Source organism: Myotis yumanensis, unplaced genomic scaffold (assembly GCF_028538775.1).
Source record: "Myotis yumanensis isolate MYYU_CA2020_CCGP unplaced genomic scaffold, mMyoYum1.0.hap1 SCAF_5, whole genome shotgun sequence".
Taxonomy (NCBI): Eukaryota; Metazoa; Chordata; class Mammalia; order Chiroptera; family Vespertilionidae; genus Myotis; species Myotis yumanensis.
Window position 1 is genome coordinate 38,581,499 of NW_027223756.1, and position 18,541 is coordinate 38,600,039.

Here is an 18,541-nt window from a genome sequence, read left to right on the forward strand (position 1 = left end):
TCTAAAAATATATTTTATTGATTTTTCACAGAGAGGAAGGGAGAGAGATAGAGAGTTAGAAACATCGATGAGAGAGAAACATCGACCAGCTGCCTCCTGCACATCTCCTACTGGGGATGTGCCTGCAACCCAGGTACATGCCCTTGACCGGAATCGAACCTGGGACCTTTCAGTCCGCAGGCCGACGCTCTATCCACTGAGCCAAACCGGTTTAGGCAAGAGTTTCTTACTTTTAATTGTAAAGCTGAATTGAACCTCATGTATGATTGAAAACAAAATTCCTCCCAAATTAACCAAAAATTCTTCCCACATATAGGGGAGGGGAATTTGACCCTCAGAAAAGAAGTACAGGCCACAGGCAACCCTTTGGGGATCATCTTTGGCCTTGTCTTGAGCCCAAATACGAACCTGTCTTATGCCCAGGGCAGCTCAGAGGAGGTAGGTTGGCTCAGGGCTTTTTTAGTCTCAGGGTTGAGGGTGAGAATACTGCAGCCAGTCCCAGCCCTCATCTCACTCACTCTCCAGATGTTCAGGGTCAGGTGGCAAATCAGTTGGAGGTCAAGCCAGGCCTCCCAACTGGGCCATTTCCTGGGCCAAGGGGCAGGTCAACACCAGGAAGCCTCTCCTTCCGGCTCAGAAAAGCCCACTCATTTCTGCCTCTGGCCCCAGGCTAAGCACTCCTCTATCCATTATCTCATGCCCAGCCTTCTGGGGGCCATTGGAGGCCAAGAGGGCAGGGAATGGGAGGAAGCAGCTGAGTCAAAATTTGAACCTAGGGCATGGTGTTTCTCAATGCAGGCAGCACTGGCATTCTCATTGAGATGATTCATCATGGGACGGGACTGTCCATGCCTTTCAGATGTTTGATATCCCTAGCCCTGCCCACTGAATCCGAGGAGTATCTCCCAGTCATTGTGACACCCAAAACTATCCCATGTAGTATCCTAGGGATCAGGAGGAGGGAGACTCTACTCCTCTCACGGGGTAGGAATTTTTGTGGTTAGTTTAGCTGCCATGGCACACAGTGGGGCTCAATAAATGTGCTTTCCTTTCTTCTGGAAGCGGGTAGTTCTTGTCAGGGAGATGTGAAACCCTTGGTCCTGGATGCTCGGCTGTGAGGCAGGGCGCTCACCCATGTCTCATCTGGGACCTTGAGCAAGTCATTTACTCTTCTCCAGCCTCTCGTCCCCACTCCAAGCTCTTGGAGCAATCTGCACCCTCTAAAATGAGAAGTTTGCAGTTGAAGTTTGCAGACCTGAGGATACACTGTGAGGCCACAAGGGGGCAGCAATGGGCCATAATGACCTTGTCCTACCCAAAGGAGCAGGAAAGTGTCTGACTGAGGAAGGGGCCACATGTGGCTTCTAAGAGGGTGTGCCCACCAATCCCCCAGCAGCATGGTGCTGCCTAGCAGACTCTGGGCCCTGACAAGCAATTTCAGAAAGACAATCCTGGTTGTTTATCCCTAGGCAGAGGGCTACTCCCTCAGAGCCTGTTTCCCCACATGTAACATGGAAATAGTGACATGAATCACATAGGCTCCCTCCTTCATAGGTGGGGGGATCCATGAGGTACCTGAGTGGAGGGAGGAGTGAATTTACAAACTGTAGAGTGCAGTAGATTTGTGAGGTTATGCTGGAATGCCCAAGGACACTTGGGCAGCTTGTGATGTCCATCGGTCATCACAGCCCCGCGGTGTTTCTCTTCCTTTTCACACTACTGGCTTCCCCGGTGACCAAGACGACTGGCTGAGCAGTGGGCCTGTCACTTATTGCCAGCAATTGAGGGAGACAGAGGTGAGGACTTGACACATTCCTCCTCCTTAGCTGGTGTAGGGCTGGGCCTCTTCTGCTCAGCGAGGAGGCCACATAGTACGGCCAGGGGGACTACTCAAACCATGGCCCTCCTTAGGCCCCAGTCCTTGGAGAAGGCCTAAGATGCTGTCATGCAGGCCTTGTCTACTAGTATACCACCCCGGATGTGCTTGGTTTTGTCATCTGTGAAATGGGCATATTTGCTGGGTCCCTCTCTCAGGGTTGTTATAAGGACCAGCTGGAATAAACGATGTAGAAATGCTTTGCAATACTATGGCCCTTGCTTGGTCTTGGAGTGGGGAAGAGAGAGAGAGAACTCAGACTCATGGGAGCTGCCAGGTGCCTGCCCTGCCCTGGGTTCTTGTATCCCATGCAGTTGGTCCTCATTAACCACCGTCAGAGTGTAGGCATCACTGTCCCTTCTTATAGATGAGGTGGCAGGTTGGGTTTTCTAAGAGGGCTGCAACAAGAGCTACCTCACATTTCCTCCTTAAAATAGGATGTTGACACTTTTCCCTGGAAAACTTTACCACTGATTGTGGCAGGAAGTGACACCAGATGACTTCTGAGGCTTGGCCATAAAAGGTGACACAGCTTCCACCTGGTTTACCATGGAACATTCACTCCTGGAATTCAGCATGAGGAGCCAGACCACGAGGGATAGGTGTTCTGCCATCTGACCTCCCAGCTGACAGCCAGCATCAACCACCAGGTGTGGGAGAGCTTGAGCCACAACCACCCCGCTGAGCCCATTAACCCCAGAACTGAGAGAGAGGAATATAAAGGATCATTGTTGTAAGGCAACAGGTTTTGGGGTGACTTTATATGTAGCAGTCACTGGTCACTGGCTCAGGGATGTGACTGTCCAGAAGGCTCGGCTGGTACGTGGCCGGACTAGGCCTTGTGTCTGTGTCTTCCAAACTTAACCCCACGACCCTGAGCTACTTCCTCTGGTTTCTGGGGTGGGTTTCTCTGGCTTCTGTCCCTCCCCACTTTGCAATGGCCAGGCTGAGACCTTAGCCAGAGGTGCCCCAGGGGCAGTCTGCAAGGACAGGCTCAACCAGACACAAATTCATGGTTTATTACACACAGCAATACCTATCTACACAGAGAGGGGAGGCAAGTCGCTGGGCCAGAGCTGGTGGCTGGGACCTTTGTCACAGGTGGGGAAGCCTTTCCTTAGAGCGCAATGCTCAGGTCGCAGGCCCCCTGCTCGGGCCAGCTGGGAACCACACTGGGATTCTCTTCATCTGCACAGTTCACCCGGAAGACCACTTTCGGCTAGCGGACCAGAGTGCTCCTGCGTGGGAGACTGGGGCCAGTGAGACCCAAGCTCTGAGCTAGAGGCCCATCTCCTCTGGCTGGCAAAGTCTCATTACACCCCTGTTCTGGGGTGGGGGGGACAGACAGGAAGCAGCAGTCACTCCAGCATGGGCCTTGCCACCCTCCACACTTGGTCACCATGGGGCTCCCTGCAGTTGGGTCCATGTGGTGGTGATCACAGTGCTTGGCCTATACTCCTGGCCAGAAGACATGTGTTCTCAAACAGGCTGGCTTCCCGAGGCCTAATGAAGTTGGTGAGAGCTAGACCTGCCTGGGGTGCTTTCTACAGCTCCCAGTACCCAGCTGCAAGTGCTGGGTGGGAGGCTTGTCCTTCCTGGTGAACCCAGGGTCCAGGTGGGTGAGCAGCTGGCTCTGGCTGAAGAGGCTGGAGCAGCTGCAGGGCCGTCCATGCCCCAGGTGCCCCCCTGGGGGCTCTGGAGCTTCAGGGAGCAGGCTCTTGTAGGGCAGCCGGGCAGCCAGACGCTCTGCTAATCAGGTGTCTGAAGGCCCAACCGGCATCTTTGCAGCTTCGTCTGAGCCAGGCACCAAATCCTACGGTTGCCCCTCAAGTACACAATTCCCTGATTGGCCTGTCCACGTTCCTGCCAGCTTCACATGCTGATTGTTCTGGGGCTGGGCCGGGCACATGCTCAAAGGTTAAAGGCCACAGGCAGTGCATCCCATAAAAAAAAATCAATATATTACTGTTTTGTTTTTACAAAAATTAAAAATGTCCACATGGATCTGTACAGGCAGTGAGCTGGGTTCTGATCACTGGAAAAGGAGAGAAAGACTGAGGTGAGGAGGGGCCATGAGGCCCCTGGGGCCCTCCCCGGTCTGGACCTCATCCATCCTGCCCATTTCCCCAGGAACAGGCAGGCCCCCTCCCCTGGTCCCGGGCTCCTGGCTTCTACCCCTCTCAGGGGGGCAGTCTGGACCAAGTCCCATGGGGTGCTGATGGCTTTGCACTGGCTGGGCCAGATGCTGAGTGAGCCCCATGCAGCTAAGGGTGGGCTGTGCATAATCACCCAGGATTATGGCCCCAAGGCTCAGGTCACACGACGGGAGAGTCAAAACTAGGCTCGTGACAGGGAAACCTGGCTATTCAGTCACTGTAGGGAGCCGCAGGGGCCCACCTCCAGGCCCGTCTTGTCTCCCAACTCCTCCCTGCTTGTCCCGGAGATTTCCCTACAAGGTACCTTATGCCAGCAGCCAGGCACGGGCAGCCCGTCAGTGCCCTGGAAAGGAAGAAGGTTTCAGTGATGGGGGCAAGGGCTGGTCAGCTCTCCACCCTGGCACACTCTTGCCCTGGGTGAAGGGATGACAGCCCAGGGAGCTGCCATGTGAGGTTGCTGGAGCCCATTGAAACAGAACCCGAATGCCTGCCCGGTCCATCCAGGCGACCCAGGCACGGGACAGACCACTCCTCACTGCACTTGTCCTGAGTGCATCCCCTGAGGCTTTGTTGGGACACCTGTGCCAGGGGCAGAACCGGGAGGACCCTGGAGTTCTGGGCTCATGCTGTACCTGCTGATTGGGGCGGGGGGCGACCTAATGGCCATGACCTGGTGACCATGACAGTGGCTTTAGACCCTCACCCTGAGGGCCTGAGAGTTTTCAGGAGTTGAGGAGGACATGGACAGTTCAGGAAGTGGGATCCCCCTCTGTGTGGCCCATCCTGGTCTCTGTGTCTGGATCTGAGCCACGGGGTCAGGAGGAGGCCAGCAGGGTGAAACCTGGGCAGGGGGTTGTCTGGAAGCATCAGCCATTACTGCTCAGCAATCAGACACAAGTGGGGGGTCGTGGGAGATGGGCCTTAAGTGGCCTGGAAGATGGGGGACTGGAGAGGGACAAGGCTGATCCTCTAGTCCCTGGGGGACCCTTGGGCAAAGACACTTCACTCTGTCCAAGGCACACTGACGTGCATCCAGCAGGGGCGCAGGCTGGGCCTGAGGGTGGTGGGGAGGAGGCAGGCAGGATGGGGAAGGGGGGCAGATGCCAGCACAGCACAGCACAGCACACAGCAGGCCAGACCATGTACCGCAGGGCAGGGCCCGCTGCCCCTCGCCAGGCCCTTCGAGCCCGGTGCCCCTCGCTTGCCTCCACATTTAGGATTTTCCTGTTTCAAAGACAAAGACTTCATGACTTGGAAGGAAGTCTCGGCCCAGGGGCTAGATCTGCAGGGCCACCCTGTTCCCTGCTGTCCTTGGTACTTTTTGCATGTGCTCACTGCTCAGATCTTCATGTCTTTTTCTCATTGCCTCTTCAAAGCCATCTGAGGGTGGGATAGTCTGAGGGTGGGACAGCACCCCCACTGTACGGATGAGGAGACTGAGGAACAGGGGGCGAAGTGACTCACTCAAGGTCAGAGGACTGGGCCTCTGGGGGTCCCCGGCTCTGACCTTCCTTTGGTAGGTGGCCTCTCCCCATGCCCCTGGCAAGGGGGGGCAGGTATGAATATCTGGTCAGGTTTAGGCTGTTTCATTTTCCCTGTCTTTTCTGAGCTCCACTGAAATAGTCTGACATGTAACCTCTGCTGACTTCTAGAAAAAGGAAACTGAATTTTGGTTATTTTAGGCCCTGGGTCGGATGGGCCATCAGGGGCTGTGGTGACACAGCAGGAAAGGAGGAGGCTGTGGGAGCAGGGAAGGGAGGGGAGGGGCAGAGGGACAGCATGGGGCCACCCAGGCAAAAAAGCCTTCTCCGGGTGGGACAGATACCCAGAGGTAAGGGCGGTCCCACCCTTCTCTATGGACAAGGAAGTGGAGTAAAGAGGGGCAGTGACACTGAGAACAGACTCTGCCCCTCGGGGTCTCCCTTTCTATAGAGGGGATGGGTCTCAAGTTGCACCCATGGTGGGGTCAGGACTAGAGCAAGAGGGCCCTCTGTGATGGGAGTGACAGGGATGGTGGCCCTGGCAGTGGAGGCAAAGATGACATGAAGATGCTGCAGGAGGCAGCAAAGACCTTGGTTGGGGCTCCCCTCCTGCTCTGACACGTACCACGGGGCATGGCTGGTCCAGTCCTGGCGGTCCCGGCTCGCCCTTCTGGCCCTTCACTCCTTTCCGGCCGGGGATGCCTCGCTCCCCCTGCACAAGAAGGGAGACGGGGGTATGGCCATGGCTGCCATGCCCAGGATGCCTCCAGCACCTCTGAGAGATGGGCCTGGGGCTGGCAGCCACCCTGCCCTGCTGCCCCCATCCCAGCCTCCACTTGCTCACCCACCTCTCTCTGCCTGCTTCTTGCCTCCCATGTCCTATCTGCCTCTTCCCTCCTCTTCACCTGCCTCCCTCCTTCTGTCCTCCTGCCCCATCTCCTCTCCAGCTGCCCCTATTTTCTCCCCGCCTACCCCACCTTTTCTCCACGTTCGCTCCGGTCTCCTTTCTCTCCTCGGGGTCCAGGGAAACCCTGACAAGGGGATTAAAGGTTAAACCTGAAAATGAGGTTTGAGGTTTTCCTCTCTTATCTGTCCCTCTCTGCCCCTCCCTCCATAGTCGTGGTACCAACTGGCCCCGTCCCAACTCCTAGGCAGGCTGATGTAGGGACATGCGTGCCTTGAGGACACCGGCACTGCTTCCTCTGAATTAGAACCCTGTCGGAGTCTGTGCATGGAAGCCCCAGCAGTTTGTCAGGTCGAACAGGTGGGTGTGGCTTTGAGATGACACCTGAGCTCTAGGCCTCCCAGAAGGCAGCTGTGGCCATGGAGTCTTTAGCTCTGCCCAGACTACCTCCCTGAGTTCAGATGTCTTCTTCTCCTGACCCTTTTCATCGATGGAACAAGCCCCGCCCAGTCAGAAACTCAGGTTAGAGTTCTTCCTTTTCCTTGTCTGCAGTTGTTCTTCAATGTGACACCTCCTAAAGTCTAGGGTAGACACCATAAGCCTTGCAGCCCTGTATCTGGTCACCATTTCCCTTCTAAGAGCTACTTGATTTTCCTGGGAACCCCCTCCTTTCTCATACTTCATTGATTTCACTCCTAGCTCCAGGATGGAGCATGTGATTAGGCCTGGCCAATTAGGGCACTGCATTTTTCTGGCCAAGTGATATTTCAGCATTGATCCAACTGGGGTCAATGAGAGTTGATGAGACATTTTCTAAAAGAGTAGAGAGTGAGCCCAGCTGGCATGGCTCAGTGGTTGAGCATCCAATCGAACCAGGAGATTAGGGTTCGATTCCAGGTCAGGGCATATGCCGGGGTTGTGAGCTCCATCCCCATCGGGGGCGTGCAGCAGGCAGCCCATCAATGATCCTCTCCTGTCATTGATGTGTGTCTCTCTCTCTCCCTCTTCCTTCCTCCCTGAAATCAATAAAATATATTTTTTAAAAAAAGAAGAGAGAGACAAATAATCTTTCTCCAGAATTTGGGCCTGGAGAGATGCAGATCTGGAGCTATTGGCTCCATCTCACCATCATGTGGAACTTGGGATTATGCCCACACAGAGGAATCACATACAAGAGACGCTGAGAGGTTGTGTTGTGTTGACACACTTGAGCCCTGGATCCATGTGCTGTACTTCTGGATTTTTCAGTTGTGAGTCAGTTTAAACCAGTTTAAATTGTGTTTTCTGTCTCTTGCAACCAACAGACACTTGATCTAGTCAACCGTGGACTAATACTTCCCCTCCTCTCCTTCCCACTATACTTCCTTAGCAGAAGCCTCATCATTTCTCACCAGGATATTGCAACAGGCTCCTTACTGCTCTCCCCACTTCCTGGCTCCAATGTATCACCCATCCATCATCTATTCATCCATCCATCCACCCACCCACCCATCCAAAAAGCACCTACTCTGGGCTGTGCATTGGACTTGGCACTGGGAACGTAGGGGACACCAGGCAGCTGTAGTCCCAGCCCTGGGAAAGGGGGTTACCAAGCCAACCAGATCATGCTACTGTACGTGCAGCATGAGGGCAAAAGCTACACACAGGAGGACCTGATCACAGTGAGTGGTGAGATACTTACATCTAGTCCTGGCTCCCCAGGTCTGCCCTGAGAAGAGACAAAGAGAAGGTGTGAGTGAGCGTAGCTGCTGGGAACTTCGGCCCTGTAAGTTGTCCACAAGCCTGAACTCTGGCCCTGAAGTGCAGGGGTTGAACCCCCAGGGCCGAGTGACACCACAGTGTGCAGCCATAGGGGGGGGGGGGGCATTAAAAAAAGGTGGTTACCTTCTCTCCTTTGGTTCCTGGCAGCCCAATAAGGCCTAGTGGACCAGCTGGCCCCTGGATGAAAAAGGAATGAATTAAGAGGCATGATGGTTATAGGAATTAGCACCTCTAACGACAAACAAGGCTCATGATACTCACAGGCAGGCCGCTGGGGCCTCTCTCCCCTGACTCGCCCTTCTCTCCCTTTGCTCCATCCAAGCCCTGGAAGTGAAGGGGGACACAGTCAGGGGAAAGGGTCAGACAGATGAAAGGCCAGGAAATCTTTGGGCCTGTGGGGGCCCAGGTGTGCAGGGCAGAGGGACAGATTCCAGATTCTGTCAGGTCTGGCCTGGGTTCCTTTCTGTGCAAACAATCAGAATGAGCTTCAGGTGTGAGCATTTTACCTTTTCCTGAGTACTCATGGTAGGTGGTTGTGGTCACACCCATTTCACAGATGAGGAAAGAGAGGCACAGAGGGGGCAGGGGTGGACCCGCATAGCATAGCAAGCAAGTGGCAGGACTGACTACCAACTGAGGTTCTGAGCTCCATCCCTGACAGCGTCTGCCTCTTCTACACGTAATCTGGGGAGGCCTTGGGAAAAAGAAGAGCCAGAAGCAGCACATCTGGCTGGCCACATGCTCGGCCCACTCAGCTCTGGACGTCCATGACTCTGAGTCCTCAAGTTGGCCTCTGAGCTGAGGAAGCAGAGATGGGCTCCCCCAGGGGAGGGCAAACAATGAGGCCAGCTGCCTCCCCCTCTGTGTGGCTCCTGGGGCAGGGCACACTGGCAGGCCACACTATGGTTTTCATTTAAGGGCAGAGGACACAACATTATGTAATACACACCAAACCCAAGACTTCATGTCAAGGCTGTGGGCGGTTGAGAGACAGATGTGCATGTGGGGGGCATAAGGGGAAGTGGCAATGAGGGGGGAGGTGCAGAGAAAGGGGAGAAACAGCGAGGAGGGAAAGCAGTGGACTGGGGCCCAGGCAGGAGGAGAAGGGGTAAGAACAGAGCCCCAAGTGTGGGCATGAGGGGGCACCAGCCTTAGGGGACTCAGAACATTCGGGCCCTGGGAGGATGCAGGGCTGGTCTGAGGCCACGCGTGGGGCCCTCACTTGGCCCATTGGCAAGGCTTTCTGAAACTGTCCAGGCTGTGAGACTGCAGCCGGTAGGGGGTTTCACCCACGCCCCAGACTCACCTTGGGACCCTGGATTCCCTGAAGACCCTGGAGGGAGGAGAGAGCAGATCAGGGCCAGGGCCCTCTTGCAGTGGTCACGAAGGCTTGCAGGCCACTCACCGGCTCCTGTGGCCTTGACCTCAGGGCCCCCCAAGCCCAGATCCTGGTTCCGCCCTCCTTGCCTGACATGTGCCCCCCCTCCCCTCTCCAGGGAATTCTGCCCTCCCTGTCACAGCTCCTAGGCCTGGGCCCACCACCCTTTTCGTATCCCAGCTGCTTCAAGCCAAACATTCTTACCATAGGGCCTGGGGGACCAGGAGGGCCGGGCGGCCCTGGCTCCACTATGAGCTGGGCCTAGGAAAGGTTCAGAAGTGGATTAGTTACAAATTGTCTCGTCATCCCTACCCACCCACACGTGAGCTCATGGGACATGTTGGAGGAACACTCCCTGGACACCAGGCCCTGAGCCATTGCTTCTTGCTGCCCCCGCCTTGGGATGGGGGTGGGGGCAGCGCTGCCATTTAGGTTCTCAGATGGGCCTTAGGTGGAGGACACAACCTGAGGTTCCCCCTCCCCTGCTATCCTAGGTTTGGTCAGGCCAGGTGGCCCTGCTGTTCTAAGACTTGGGCCTCCAGCTGGCCTGGGCTGGGCATTCGGGGGAGACCCTGGAATTTAGCAATCCCCCTTACCAGGCTCTCGCGTAGGCTGTCAGGTGCCGGCTCTCCTTTCTCCCCCTTGGGGCCGTGGGCACCCTGTAGGACAGGATGACCTTGAACCCTTTATGTCCATCACCAGATCACCACCCACGGTGATCAGTACCTCCCCTTTCCTCCCCGATAAGGCTTCCGTCAGCAGAGACTTGCCAGGTTGGCCAGTGCAGCTTAAAATAGTTTCCCTAGATCGATGGGCATTCAGAAAGCAGAGTGCAGCGGTGCACATGGTAGTGTTCCTGTGGCACAGGAAGCACCTCAGTTCAACCCCAGCACTGCCTCTCTCGCTGAGTGAGCCTTATGGATGGACAATGGACATGAAGTGGTGGCACCTGGAAGCTGCTTAGCCTGTCAGTTTTTCCAATCCATCCCCGCCAAGGCCAACTATCACAACGACAATGATGGTGACAGCAGGCACTTATTGCATGCCAGCCACCATTCTCAGAGCTGTCTGTTCCCTCACGTAGTGGGAAATATCACCCCCATGTTAGAGGTGGGGAAACGGAGGCCCAGGGGGTGAGGTTGCCTGTACAGGGTTCTCGTAAGAAATGAAACAGGATGCAAACTCAGGCAGCCAGAGCCGTGGCCTAACCACCGCCAGCTCACTTCCAGGGGCAGGGCCTCCTTATCTCACCTTCTCAGTGGCCCCAGGAGATAGGCAGCAGGCCCTTCTACAGGCGAGGAAATGGGGGCTCGGGGAGTCTGAGCACGTGGGCTGGGAGTCAGCTTCCTTTCAGCCCCACGGCCCCGCTGGGCTGAGGCTGCAGGGCCCCGCCGCCAGCAGGCACACCTTCGCTTTGGGACCCCACATGGGGCAAGTAGGGAAGGTGGGCCCACCCAGCTACTTACCGGGAGGCCAGACAGGCCCATTTCGCCTGCTTCCCCTTTGGGTCCAGTTGGCCCAGCCTCTCCTGGGTCTCCTTTTGGTCCTTTGGGACCCTGAAAGCCACATGAACAAGGAGTCAGTGCAGCTCAGCAGGCATTCTTCCTTCCCCGACTCTGACAGTCCCAGAGCTTTGTTCAGGCCAGGCCAGACCCCCAGTTCCTCATTGTGGGTCCCCACCTCCAGCCCAGGTGACAAATGCACCCAGGGGCCTGGACAGAGACAGGAAGAGGGCACCCCGACACCTACCTCACTGCACACAGGGGTGCAGGTGGGGTGGGGGTGGAGGGAGTGGAGCATGAGGGCCTGGGCAGCCATGAGGGGGCATTATGGGGTTCCAGGTCAACCCTGTGCTTACCTCTCAGGAGCCAGAGATGGGAGCCCCAACCCCTACAGCCAACCCACCATCTACAGAATCACCTTCCAACCTTGCATTCCCTCACTCCACCACTGTGTAACATCCATGATGTGCCACACACTAGGGACCCGGTGCTACAAACACACACACAAATGCCACATGACACCATTGGACACTGTGGTGTCTACGTAGGATCACATGTGTATACTTACAAAGGTACTAATAGTGACAGTAATGCTATTAGCTCACATTCGAAGACTCTTTGCTACATGGCACCGGGCACTGCTCTAAGTGTTTCCCACACACAGAGTTATTTAACCCTCACAACAGCCCACTGCCACCCTCGCCTGGGGAGGAGGAGCAGAGGCTGCCAGGAAGTGAGCAGCTTGCCCGAAGCCTAAGGGCAGAACCAGCCATGAAGGGGCACTGTGGGGCTCCAGAATCGCACACAGGTGGCACATTTTGTTCTCCAACTCTGTACACACACACACGTACACATGTGCGCGCACACACACACACACACACACACACACAGCATGACCCCTGGCACCAGTATCACCAAGAAAATGAAAGGCTCAGAGACCTTCTCTCCGTCGATTCCGGGGGCACCGGGCAATCCGAGCTCACCCTGGAAGGGAACAGACAGCAAGAGGGGTTATAGTGTCCATGGTCCCCGAGAGGGGTCTGTGGCTAGGCTGCCGCCCCCAACCAGCGCACCGTTCCTGGTCAAGTCCCTGCAGTTAGACCTCTAGGAAGGCACCCACTGGGTGCCCAGCAGGGTGCCAGGAGCTGGCCACCTCCACTCCTCCATGCCCTCAGCCCCTACAGGCAGACGTAGCCCAGGCTGTAGGTTACATTTTGGAAGCTGAGGCCCCAAGGATTAAATGACTTGCTCCAGGTCACACAGCCCAGGGTCAATGGTGGAACCAGACCCTGTCTGATTTCACAGTCTTGGGCTCTTTCTCCTGAGCAGGTGGGCAGGGTGTAATGATGCACACAGGCCATAGGAAAGACCATGTCATCTATGGGACTTTGTGATGCTACGAGGGGTTTCCACATGTGAATCAAACTCCCCAGAGTGCAGTGTAACTAGGAGAAGGCACCCTGCTTGGCTAGAAAGTAGCCCCTTTCTCTGAGCCTAGAGGATCATGGGGTGACAAGCAGAGGGGGCAGGTGGGCTCTGGAGACAACGGGCTTGAGGGGCCACACAGCTGCATGTGTACTGACCTTGGCTCCGGGGATTCCTGGAGGCCCTGGTGGGCCGGGAGGACCCTGTGTGCAAAGGTCAGGCTGGTCAGTGTTAAGCAGGGCCTTCCCCTCACTGCTGGTCCACCCCTCCACCCCGGGGGGCCTGTCTCTGTTTAGCTGGGCTACAGCAGGGCCAAGGACCTTCCGCAGCCGATTCCCACCCACCCAGGTCAGGCCCCAGGTCTTGAAGGAGTCCTGGGCGGAGGCACCGAGCCTCAGGCCAGATATCACCGTGTCCACTGCCGTGGAGAGCCCAGAATCCCTCTGCCCTCAGAGCTTGTTTCCCCGACATTAGATTTCTTCACAACACGGCCCTGCTCAGGATCCTGCGGTGCCTCCCTACTGCCTCTGAAGCTGTATCCCCAGCAATGGCCCAGCACCGCCGTCTCTACTTCTCCTGTGACCTCTCTGACCATCAGCTCTGTGGCCTGTTGCCTCCTGCCCCGGGGAGTTCCTGGGTCACACAGGTAAGGGATGGCATCTCTAGTCTCCAGGTCTAACCTGAGTCCCAAGCTGCTATCTTGACCCAGACCTCCAGAAGGCTGCCTGCTCACTAAGGCTCATCATCGCCCTCCAAACTCACGTCCCCTCCCAAAGGCGGCACCCCATCCAGCCCCTCAGCCCCCAAAGTTCCAGTCCTCCACCTTCTCTCACTAACCTCTTCCTTCTTGTTAGAGGCTCCATTGAGATGTCCCGTCTTACATCTTCCTTCATTCCACCCACCTCCTCTAGGCCATGCTTAGCACCTACCTTCCCGGTGGCCTGCCTGCCTCCAGCCGTCCCCACACCCACTCTGTTCACCTTCCACACCATTCCCCAATATGTGTTTTTTAGCATTTGCCCCTCTGCTCAAAGAACCAGCTATGGCTTCCTGCTGCCCATCCAATGGAGTCATCCTCCCAGCCTGGCACCCTGCCTCCCTGTGCTCATAGAACTTCTCCCACGCGGCTCCTAGTCAGCCTGGGTCACACCATGCATGCACACGCCCTCGGGCCACGTCACACCACACCACACCATGCAGGCCTGGTGGGCCACAGTTACCATCAGCGTGTACTTCTCTGAGGCCTGTGGGAAATAACTGGAATTGAAGCTCAGGGGGCGTTAGGTGCCATCCAGTCTGGTCTCTGATGGTCTCTCCCTCACCTCAGCTCCCTTCCCTAGCACCCAACCTCTCTTCCTCTGGTTATGGGTCCCAGGTTTGCTGGGCAGGACTCACAGGTTCCATCTCCCAAGCGAGGCTCTGGGGCAGACCTGGCCACTCTCATCCTCCCCCAATGGTCATTAGAAGACCCGGCCCTCTAGCCTGAGTTCCCTGGGAAGGTCCCAGGAGGCCCTTCTGGGGCTGGACACAGGAGATGCTCTGCCCCTGCCCCTTGTTGCTTTGACCCCAAGGGAGCTCGGGGCCACATGAGCCACGTCATAGCAGCTCTCTCCGTATCAGCACAGCACCTGGGGACGTTGGGGCCCTTGTGTACAGAGTGTGGATTAATACACAAAGGGAGTGGTTGTTCCCTTAGGAAATGAACAGCAAGGGCCATCTGGTCCACCAGGAACACTACCTTAAGGGCATCCAAGATCCTGCCATCGTAGTCAATCACCACCGTGTCTCCTTGCTCACCCTTGAGGCCTGGGGGACCCTGGGGCGGGAAGAAGAGGGAGGTTTCAGGGCGGAGCTCCATTGGTGGGTGAAGTGGTAGTCGTCTCTGTATGTCATCCAAGGGACCCAGGAACTGGGGCCACACGCAGTCCTGGGCCCCGGCTCAGCTGTAACCTGGGGGCCCAGCGGGGCTGGTCCTCAGGCCTGGTCTCCTGGCATTCGCTGCACTGGCACCCAGGCTCACTGACAAAACACTGTAGGAGCCAGGCAGGTGCCTGGAGGGCAAGGGGGCCTGGGGCCAACTGAAGAACAAGCCCCACCTGATCTGGGGTGGCAGCACGTGGCTTTCCTGTGGGGACGGAGGCCCACTGAGGCCTCAGCCCTGAACTCGAGAGGGAAAGTGGAAGCCTAATTTGATGTGATGTTGTTCAGGTTTTTAAATGTTGGCAAACAAACAAACACAAACACAGACACCCAAAACCTCCAAGACACTGTGGAGGCCTGTGCCTTGGTTTCCCGACCTCTGGTAGGGGCACACCAGGCACTGACATGCCCATTCATTCCCGGTGGGAGCACACACCCACCCAAGCGCACGGCCACGGGTATGTGTGTCCACCAGTGAGCGCGTGGCTGCTGGCCCTGTCCCCACCCCCTGCTCCGCCCCTCCCCACCCGGGCACCTCTCTGCTTGGAGAAGAGTGAGCGGCCATGAACACTCTGGGTCAGGCCTGTGGCCAGCCCCTTGCCCTGGTTGGAGAGACCCAGGCGGGGGTCCCCTGCTGGCTGCCTCCATGGTCATGACCTGCATGGAACTATACAGTTTACACTGACTTCCCACACTGTGTGCTTAATCTAATCCTGGCCACCTGCAAGCCCCGGCCTCGGGCTGAGACCTGGTTTTTGGAGGAGGAAACCGGCCTCCAGGAGCACCAGGGGATGTGACTGCTCGGGCCACAGAGCAGGAACAGGGTCCAGGATGCCAGCCTGAGGTGTGCAGACAGGCATTGGCCTCAGAAGGCCTGGGGCCTTGGGACCAGCTGGAGCCACTGTGCTCCTTCCTGGTGACAGGAACGCACCTCGATGTGCGGCTGGGAGAAAGGCCAGGACCCCCCAACAGGGGTGGGGGCAACACCATATGTGACAAGTGAGGGTCTATGTTTGAATATGCCGAGAAAAGTCTCTCGGAGGGCAAGCACCCACCTGGGAGAGGGGAATAGGAGGAGATGTGTCTTGACACAACCATAAGCATGTACTATGAGATTAAAAATGAAAAAAAAAAAAAAACACAAGTGAATTAATATAAAAAAAGACTCCGTTTCTGGAGCCTCACTGCTCCTCGGGGGCCTTTGGTGACAGGGACTTTTAAAGTGACAGGCCCTGCCCTAGCTGGTTTGGCTCAGTGGATAGAGCGTCAGCCTGAAGACTGAAGGGTCCCAGGTGCGATTCCAATCAAGGGCATATGCCCGGGGTTGTAGGCTAGATCCCCAGTAGGGGGCATGCAGGAGGCAGCCGATCAATGATTCTCTCTCATCACTGATGTTTCTGTGTCTTTCTCCCTCTCCCTTCCTCTCTGAAATCAATAAAAAGTATATTAAAAAAAAAAAAACTGGCAGTCCCCTGGATCTTCTGTGGGTGGCTGGAGGAGAAATTGCTTACCCGCAGCCCTGAGGCTCCATCGGCTCCTCGCTGGCCGGGCTCCCCCTGTGGAGACGACGTGGTTGCAGCCAGGTGTACACAGCCAAGCCAAAGGTTGCCCACCTCCTCCAGTCCCCTCTTCCCCACAGGGCGCAGGGCCTCACTGTGTGGCCGCAGAACCCTCTGACCCCAGAGATAGGCCACTGAGGCCCAGGAGCCCAGGGCTACATGGTGCCTTAGCCTCGTAGCTCACCCAGACCCATGCCCCCGCTGCCCCCCTCAGGTCAGTCTCTGACTGCCAGTCCAAGGAGACCTGAGACCCAAGACCTGAGGGCCCAGGCCCTCCAGGGATTCCCAACTTAAAAAGGCAAATGGGAGGTGAACCACACATCCTCCCTTGACAGGGTGCTTCTCTGAATGGGGCCTGCAGAAGCCGAAGCCGCGTGCTGCTCAGTCACCTTTGTTCCTGGGACACCGTCCACGCCCTTCTCTCCCCGTGGCCCCACGCTCCCCGGCTCGCCCTGCAACAGACATTGAAAATGGAAGGAAGCAGCAGGGCGGACGAGGGCTGCCTGGGGCTGCTCGCCTCCGCAGCAGTTCCAGGAGAACACGGCCGAGCCCACCTGCAGAGGACGGACCTCAGGGCCCTCCCAGTCCAGGGGACTCAGGACCATGGCCTCCTTCCGCCTGAGTCCTGGAGCATAGCTGGGGCAGCTCAGGGGCTCAAGAGACATTTTGGAGGCAGGCGGGCCAGGATTTGGTGGCTGTGACGAGGGGCTGGGGAGCCAGGATGACATCAGTTCCTGGCCTGGGGACAGGGCAGAGAGTGGGGCACCGAAGAGGGAAGCAGAGGACTGCAGGGTGTGAGGGGAGATAGCCTGTGAGGTGCCAGGCCCGATGACGAGTGGGACCCAGGGTCCTCCTGCTGCCCTCTGTGGCCTGTCCTGGGCATCAGCCTGTGCCCCACCGTGTGAAAGGGCCAGGAGGGGCTTCGCCAGGCAGACGGAACCGTGCAAGCTGGGAGGCAGGAGGAGCTCGGGGGAGGCACAGGTACCTACCTTGGGCCCTGGAGGTCCAGGGAACCCTGGTTGGCTTGGCGTCCCGTCATCCCCCTGAGGAGAGAGTGGTGGAGACTGCAGCCTCAGACCTGGACACACTGGTTGGCACACACCGGCAACACCCGTCTGTCCTCCCCAGCACAGCTGTCCACTCCTGTCACCCACACTGGTCATACCGGGTCGGGCAGCTTCTCCCTCCCCTCCTCGCCCCTCTGGGGCAGGGGTGGGGTCAGGTCTACTTCTGTCCCCGGCTCCCACCAGGCCAGGGCCAGCCCAGAATGGCCTCAGCAGGTGTGTGCAGAAGAAATGGGTGGGCAGGTGAAGGGGAGGGAATTCGTCCTTCAGTCAGCAATTAGCTGGTGAACACTTTCTGCGGGCCGGGCAGACAGGTCCCTGCTCGATGGATCAGGGGAGGCCGAGGGCAAAGAAATCTCCAGAGAAATACATCGCAGCGTGACAGGAAGCAGAAGTGCCAGGCAGGGAGTTTAGGAGGACGGCAGGATGGAGAGGGACTCGGGGAGGGTGTGTCTCAGTAGGTGGCCAGGGGCAGTTTCTCAGAGGAGACCTGCAGGAGGAGGAGGCCCAGCATGGAAGAGGCAGAAGGTCACTCTGGCTCAGGGGTCCCAGACTTGAGACCAGCATCACCTGCGGCTGCTTGGACAGAGCACGGTCACCCCCACTGTCTGTTTTGGTGGGTCTGGGGTGGGCCCCGAACACGCTTGTTAAACAAGCCCCAGATGATGCTGATAGGCTGGTCTTGGGACTACAGTTTAAGAACCGCTGTCCTGCACCCTGAGGCGGGAACAATGTGATGTTTGAGGAAGGGAAAGAATGAGTGAATAAGTGCATGAATGAATGAGATCCTGGCTTCAGACACAGACCTTCAGACCTGAGGTTTCAGGTCTGCCAAGGAGCAGGGCACCTTCTTTGTGGGAGCTCCCATTTCTGCCCCGTGCCCAGCCCCTGCCCTTCTCTCCAGCCCATTCCCACACCCCCACCGAGAAGCCCCTCCCAGGCCCCCCTCACCTTCTTTCCAGGAATGCCGGGCTCACCCTGAGGGCAGACATGGGGGTGCAAGGAAAAGGTCAGAGACATTGGGCTGCCTGCTCCTCTGGAGAAGTGGCCCCGTGATCCACGCCCGGGGCAGTCCAGAGGGCCCAGCCCCTCAGAGAGGAGCACTTGGGTGTGGGGCTGACAGTCTTGGACTCCGCTCCCAACCTGGTCCCTTCCAAGCTGAATGACCTCAGGCAAGTCACTGCTCTTGAAAGCGGGAGTATGATGCCTCAGCCTCAGAGGGCCTCAGAGGGTCACTGAGATGCGAGAGGATGCATGAAAAGCCCCTGGCTCACAGCAGGTGCTCACTAAATGGAGCTGCTTTCCTATCCTTTCCTCCTGCTCAGTCCAGGGACTCCAGCTCCTTCAGGGAGGACCAGAGCCTGCCTTCCCACCCAGCAAGCACTGAGCTGACATCCGAGAGGACTTTAAAAGCTAACGTGCTTTATTATTTGATCTGTACAACCTGGTGTGAAGGTAAGGCAGAAAAGGTTTATCATGCCCCCATTTAACAGACGAGTAAACTGAGGCCCAGAG

General features: G+C 57.0%; 1 protein-coding gene across 1 annotated transcript in view; it reads right to left on the reverse strand.

Moving 5' to 3' along the window:
- Nucleotides 1–2,881: 2,881 nt before the first annotated feature.
- COL23A1 (collagen type XXIII alpha 1 chain) overlaps nt 2,882–18,541 on the reverse strand; it is a 267,654-nt gene continuing 251,994 nt past the window's right edge. The window contains exons 12-29 of the mRNA XM_070415140.1: nt 17,978–18,004; nt 16,952–17,005; nt 16,352–16,414; nt 15,915–15,959; nt 14,222–14,299; nt 12,642–12,686; nt 11,998–12,042; nt 11,023–11,112; nt 10,153–10,215; nt 9,761–9,817; nt 9,485–9,511; nt 8,440–8,502; nt 8,302–8,355; nt 8,099–8,125; nt 6,491–6,544; nt 6,139–6,225; nt 4,337–4,375; nt 2,882–3,911 (exon numbers count right to left, since the gene is read on the reverse strand). Coding sequence (XP_070271241.1) covers nt 3,909–3,911; nt 4,337–4,375; nt 6,139–6,225; nt 6,491–6,544; nt 8,099–8,125; nt 8,302–8,355; nt 8,440–8,502; nt 9,485–9,511; nt 9,761–9,817; nt 10,153–10,215; nt 11,023–11,112; nt 11,998–12,042; nt 12,642–12,686; nt 14,222–14,299; nt 15,915–15,959; nt 16,352–16,414; nt 16,952–17,005; nt 17,978–18,004 — 921 coding nt within the window. The 3' untranslated portion in view covers nt 2,882–3,908. The remainder of the gene's footprint in view (nt 3,912–4,336; nt 4,376–6,138; nt 6,226–6,490; nt 6,545–8,098; nt 8,126–8,301; nt 8,356–8,439; nt 8,503–9,484; nt 9,512–9,760; nt 9,818–10,152; nt 10,216–11,022; nt 11,113–11,997; nt 12,043–12,641; nt 12,687–14,221; nt 14,300–15,914; nt 15,960–16,351; nt 16,415–16,951; nt 17,006–17,977; nt 18,005–18,541) is intronic.